Source organism: Solanum dulcamara, chromosome 12 (assembly GCF_947179165.1).
Source record: "Solanum dulcamara chromosome 12, daSolDulc1.2, whole genome shotgun sequence".
In the NCBI taxonomy this organism is placed as follows: Eukaryota; Viridiplantae; Streptophyta; class Magnoliopsida; order Solanales; family Solanaceae; genus Solanum; species Solanum dulcamara.
Genome location: NC_077248.1, coordinates 6,002,234 through 6,008,705, shown reverse-complemented (window position 1 = coordinate 6,008,705; position 6,472 = coordinate 6,002,234). Strand labels below are relative to the sequence as shown.

At 35.8% G+C, this 6,472-nt stretch overlaps 1 protein-coding gene across 1 annotated transcript; it reads left to right on the top strand.

The window, feature by feature from the left end:
- Nucleotides 1–1,458: 1,458 nt before the first annotated feature.
- LOC129876785 (APETALA2-like protein 2) lies at nucleotides 1,459–4,977 on the top strand. Its single transcript, XM_055952280.1, has 10 exons — nucleotides 1,459–2,168; nucleotides 2,828–2,853; nucleotides 2,970–3,000; nucleotides 3,103–3,190; nucleotides 3,262–3,407; nucleotides 3,562–3,606; nucleotides 3,698–3,801; nucleotides 3,903–4,045; nucleotides 4,166–4,279; nucleotides 4,501–4,977. The coding sequence occupies exons 1-10, from the start codon at nucleotides 1,702–1,704 to the stop codon at nucleotides 4,753–4,755; spliced, it is 1,419 nt and encodes a 472-aa protein (XP_055808255.1). The 5' UTR covers nucleotides 1,459–1,701; the 3' UTR covers nucleotides 4,756–4,977.
- Nucleotides 4,978–6,472: the final 1,495 nt, after the last annotated feature.

Below are 6,472 nucleotides of genomic sequence, written 5' to 3'. Positions count from 1 at the left end.
AGAAAATAGGAATACCTTTATAAATTGGAGTGCAGCTAGGAGTTATTTAATGAAGAAATTAAGAATAACTTTGATATCTTGACATTTTCGTGTAATTAAAACTAGACCTAATCTAACGGTGAGATGAATTCTAGTTAGTACTAGATATTTTATCTAGTGAGATTTCAGTTGTTCTACCGTTAATTTATTGCGTCATAGTACAAGTCCTTCAGGATGCATGACTCAATTGGTTTGAAAGATGATTATTCACACGGATAACTCATAATTGATTCCTCCTTGATGCCTTTTGAGTTGAGTCTGTCGCATAGGACTTGCTTCGTATGACTTACATCCCCTGTGTGGTTTGCAAGCTATTACATAGTGAGAGATTTACCCAATGCGCACAAAATGCTCACCCGAATGACAAAGACTGGGATAGAGGTTATAGCGACTGCGAATTATCCTTGGGATTCCAAAAAAAACATGGATGGATAAAAATGAAATAAACATTTATCCGCGTAGGATGTTTACACTAAACTGATTCAACATATTATAATTAAGTGATCTAATATAATCACAACATGGATAGACTAATCAAAGTGATAAAAGTGTATGCACAAATACATACCAAACATCTATTTGCTTAATAAACTAAATCAAGCCGTTGATAGGAAATATTTTTAATTTAACTAATCTCAATTATATTAATTCCAACATTACTAATTAATATATCTTATTCAATACTATTCTTAATTACTCTATCAAACGAGCCCATAGCATTAGAACTGGGAAAGCATAATATTTTCACAAATCTTTTAATCCATGAGTGTTGTAATTAATAGGCTTTCTTGAATAATAATAATCCTAATAAGGGAAAAGAGTCCCTTTCTTTATAGGCATAATTTGTTAGATAACTACATATACATGTATAATTTTTTGAAAAAATTATGCGGATTGACAGACATTAGTATTATAATTATGTGATAAAGGTATAATTTTAGTTAATTATACGAAGTGATTATTTGCTACTATATAAAATTGGGGCTCATATATAAATTTGAAAGTGAATGTATAAATCTCTAAAACAAATCTGGAAGTGAATATATACAATGTTTTTGAAGCCCATTTTATATAATGCAGCGAGATATACAAATAAAAAAAATCAATTTATATAATTCAACGAAATATACAAACGTAATGACCATAACAAATATAAATATAGTTATAGAGAATAATTAGGGAAACTATGTTTATCATTTCTGAAATTTACCCTAATTTTTTTTAATGAGTGATATATCTATTCTAAATTACAAAATTAAAAAATATATCTATCCCTTTCTCCATCTTAAATAAGGTGATGGGTTTTATCCTTGGACTCATAGAATTTAAATTTTAGATTGAAAAGTTAAAAAAAATTGTAAAATGTTTCAAGTGTGATTTACACGCTCTAGGTGGTGGGAGTATAAAAGAAAATCGAATCAGAGCATACAGCAAGCGCCCCCCTGCTTTCGGAAGTCACACTATTATTTCCTTGTTTCCTTCTTCTTCACTGCCACTCTAATCTCCATTGCCGGCTAACCTGCAACTCTCATTTGCCACTTTCCTATATCCCTGAAACCCATATCTCAAATTCCTATTTCTTTCATTATATTTTTTCTTTTCTTCAATTCTAGCTCGTGACCCATTTAATCTTTCTCTACTTTTTTGAGGTAACCATTTGAGATGTTTGATCTTAATCTTAGATTTGATGATGTTCTAGTAGAATCCATCTCTGTTCCAGGTGAAAAAGCGTCGGAAAAGCTTAATGAATTGTTAATGGAGAACTCAGGAACTTCTAATTCCTCCATTGTTAACATGGAAACTTCAAGTACTGCTGGTGACGATGAGTATTCATGTTGTGATCATCGTCACCGCGGTGGTTATACATTTGATATACTGAAATCCGATAAGGAAGTTAATAATGAATACGAAGAAACTGGGGATCGTGGTGGGTTTGTGATAAAAGAGTTGTTTCCATTGGTGAATGGAGAGGTGGGGTTGGATCTTGATTTGAATGAGCAGAGGATGGGTAAAACTCCGCAGCAGAGATTACAGGCGAAGAAGAGTAGAAGAGGACCCAGGTCTCGGAGTTCTCAGTATCGTGGAGTTACATTCTATCGAAGGACTGGAAGATGGGAATCCCACATATGGTTAGTAATCATCACTCGAGCAATGTTGCTGTTGTTTCTCTCAAGCTCTGTAGTAATTGCTACTCTCTAGTTCAATTCCGTTCACTGAACTATTGTTATGACTTTTGTTTCATGAGATTTATGCTAGTTTGATATCAGAAAATCAATCGACTAAACATAATCCTAAAATTGTTGTGATGGGGTATATAGACGAGTTGTTGGTCAGATGGAAAACACCCTTCACCTCCAATCCTAAGGTTCTAGGTTCGACTCACCAAGGAAGCAAAATGGGTGGGAGCTCGGAGGGATGGAGGGGCAAAAGAAATAAAATATTGTGGTGGTGTGTATAACTTTACGGCAGTTTGACCTTCTGGCTGTCAACCTACTGCAACCCTCCTCAGTTATTCATGCTTACGATTTAATAGAACTGGTTTTCCTTCGGTATGTTAGCCGTTAGCCCCACTACGACACCCTTTCACTATTCATACTTAAGACTGGACAAAATTAGTGCTTGTTCATCACACGTTAACATATCGAATTTTTGCTTACGTGGGGTTGCTTGGAGTTGTTAGTTCCAACTATCTAGCAATTACTAATAAGCTGCTTCCACTTTCAAGTTTGGATAGTAACAGATAAATGTGTTAATGTGAATCTGAGTAGTTTCTTTATGGACTTTGCAGGGATTGTGGGAAACAAGTTTACTTGGGTAAGCAACCGTGTTTATAATCTCATGTTTTATTGAAATAAAGTATATTCTAGCTTTATTCATGAATTGATTGCTGACTGCAAGCTTCATTTTGCATTTGGAATTTGTATCCACAGGGGGGTTTGACACTGCACATGCTGCTGCTAGGTACTGTATAATTTTGAATGCATTTTATCGTAACTCCATTCACTTCTTAAAAGAAAGAACTTGGATAATTGTAGTTCTGAATTTTTGTTTTGTTAATTTCAGGGCGTATGACCGTGCTGCAATTAAATTCCGAGGACTTGATGCTGATATCAATTTTAACATCAGTGATTATGAAGAAGATCTGAAGCAGGTTGGTTGAAGTCCCTTTTTAATTACGAAAGAGATTGCTGTTTAATGTAACTGTCTGTGACCGGCATGTAGATGATGAACTTTAGCAAAGAAGAGTTTGTGCACATACTTCGTCGCCAGAGCAATGGCTTCTCTAGAGGAAGTTCAAAATACAGAGGAGTCACTCTGCATAAATGTGGGCGATGGGAAGCACGGATGGGGCAGCTTCTTGGAAAGAAGTGAGTGACCACTTGTTTCAATGTGGCTTAGAAATGTCATGCAGTTATTAATATCGCTTTTTCAAGTTTCTCATTATCTAATCACTTGATAGCACTGATCTTTATAAGTTGGTGGGAGTATTTCTAACCAGTTACGTACACTTTGTGCTTGCAGATATATCTATCTTGGACTATTTGACAGTGAGATAGAAGCTGCAAGGTCCAATGATCATGACTGACTCTTCATTCCTTTTTATATTATGTGGTTTAACCTCTCAACATTGACTGAACTTGGTCTTTGGCATGATCAGGGCATATGATAAGGCTGCTATAAAATGCAATGGGAGGGAGGCAGTCACCAACTTTGAGCCAAGCACATACGAAGGGGTATTGAGTTCTGAGGTTGAAATCGGAGGTACTATCAAGACTTCACACTTTTCTGGACACCGCCTATATGTTTGTTTCTTTAGGTCTGCTTAGCTGGTTGAAAACTACCAATCTTTACATGTGATGCAGGCGCATATCATAACCTTGATCTAAATTTGGGCATATCTCCCTCTTCCTATGCTGAGAATCAACATGGAAACACTAGCCAAATTGGAAACTTCCAGTGCCGGCATGGTTCAAATGGTTTACCTGAACATCATAGAGAAGTCCTGGTAATTTGGGACTTTCATGATCTCTCTCTCCATTCATGATCTACCATGATCTCTAGAAAAGGTAGATTTGTATTCAACTTGTATGTCTAAGCAGTCTTCTTAGTCGTGCCTCCCTTACAGACCTCTGCTTCTACAACACTGAGAAGTAAACTGCTGCTTCATGGTCAGAATATGCAAACTCAGCACCCCCTCCATTGGAATGGATCAAATGACAATCTCTTTCCCACATTTAAGGTATTCTTGTCAACGCTGCTTGAATTATTTTTATTTCTTCTCATACGAATGGTGCACTGAATGCAACATTCATTACCTAGGTTCATGTACATGTTGCTTATTTCTCTCTTTTCCTGCATGGTGATTGTCAAATTACTATCTAGTAGTTCAATGTATATGCCTCGTCTTGTGAATTTAGTCAGTACAATGTACCGAATAAAGATCCTAAAATGCTTTTCCAGGGTTCAGCAATAGAGAAGGGCTTGGAAGTTGACGCCTCTTTAAAATGGATGGGGCAAGATCAAAATACTTATGATGGGAATCCTACATTGCCTCTCTTCTCTACTGCAGCATCATCAGGATTCGGAAATTCAGCAACCACTGCACCCTCAGCTGCCACTAATCAACTGCACTTTGGAAATGGAGCACTACCTTATTACCACCATTCACCATCCCTCACCAACATGAATCTTTCATATCATTATTGCAGGAGCTGAAATAGTTGGCTGGTAAACCTATGACAACCGCCAATATCTTCGCTTAGTTTGATCAGGACCCTATCAGTAGTACAACACATCCGACTACAGTGTGTTTAGCTTTGTTAGTTAGGAGATGTAGACTGAGTTTTTAAACAATTTTTGCTTTGCAAAGTTTAACTAGTTCAAGAATCTTAACAGCAACTATATGATTGCAAGATGCTCATTGGCAATTTTCTTCTACTCTACGTATTGCTGGTGCCTTGACAGTTGCGATTTGTGACTATTTTTATGGGAACATTTGGTTTCATTTTCAAATGGCTTCCTTCTTTTACGTATTAAACCTTCCAAAGGAGACTTCCTTGCATAAACTTGGTTCTTGAAATTAGTAAGAACTGCTGATACATTTGATCTATTTTCCTTGCTGAAGCACATAGATGTCATTAACACTGATTATAACTCAACTCCAAAAGCTAGCTAATGTAGAAATGATTGTTCAAGTCCATATAAGCTGACCATCAATTCATTTCCTAATCAATTTGAGACTCTAACCCACTCCAATGCCCTCCTTCACGTCCAGGCCCAATTGGAGTGTGGGTTGGGACCCCAAACAGGTATGCACTTGGTTTTGATACTATGTAAAGATATGACCTTTGGATCTAAGTTAACCACAAAAGCTACCTCATGTGTGAGAATTGTCCACGTCCATATAAGCAAGACCACCAATCTATATGTTCCCCAACAATGTAAGACTCTAACCCATCCCAACATTGCTAAATTTGTGTTCTTTGGCACCTTGTAACTTAAGATGTGTTAATGATAACCAGTTGTTAAATTTGTTGCAGCAGCTAACAGAATCAGCTTAAATATCCTACAAATGTGTTAATGACATGAGTATTAAAGTTTTTTATGCAATTTGGAGGGACTTGAATTAAGTGCAAATGATCTCTTTAAGGGAAAAAAGAACTGATCGATGAGTGTTGTAGAGGTGAAATTTTGTTTTGTTGCTTTACAGGGTAGTGGAAGTACTATCATCTGCAATCCTTAGCTTTGATTTTAGAATCAAATACCAACATGATTTTTGTCCATATTTGCTTAAATGTTAGCAAGTGGGAACAAAGTGTGACAAGGAGAGGCCAAACTTGTTATTTGTACTCTTAGGGATTAAATAGTCTCGGGATTAAATTATAGTGCCATTCAATTTGTCGTTTGGTTGGTAAGTTCGGGATAACTTATTCCGAAATTAATAATTAATATCGGGATAAGTTATCCCTCTTCTTGGGTGATATAGTAATCCCAGGAAGAAGTAGGTAAATGACAAAAATATCCATTTAATCCCTTTTTATACATCACTTTTCACATTCATAAAGGGTATTTTTGTAAACAAATAATTTATTTTTAAAATTTATATAATGCATATTATTTTGAATGCAAGAAATCAAATACTCAATAAGAAATAATTCCATCACAACTTATCCCATCATAGCTAATCTCATCATAACTTATTTCGTCACAACTAATCCCATCATAATTTGTATTCAAACCAAACGACCCCTTACTCCTCAATTATTAGAAAGTGACTGTATGTCAATTACCTTGATTCTCCCAAAACCTAAACATATATCTCGAATTTAAACTTGAGAATGAAAAAGGATCTTGTTAGGGCTTCCGTTCATCGAGTTTTATCCAACGTGAATCCAGATAGTTTTCAAAACAAATACCAAATGCGTTAATTTGT

What these genes read in the sequence shown, in the direction of transcription:
- LOC129876785 (XM_055952280.1), top strand. Translation starts at nt 1,702, where the DNA reads ATGTTTGATCTTAATCTTAGATTTGATGATGTTCTAGTAGAATCCATC. An exon ending in TTCTGAGGTTGAAATCGGAG is followed by an intron (nt 3,802 to 3,902) that starts GTACTATCAAGA and finishes CATGTGATGCAG; the next exon opens with GCGCATATCATAACCTTGAT. An exon ending in ATCTCTTTCCCACATTTAAG is followed by an intron (nt 4,280 to 4,500) that starts GTATTCTTGTCA and finishes ATGCTTTTCCAG; the next exon opens with GGTTCAGCAATAGAGAAGGG.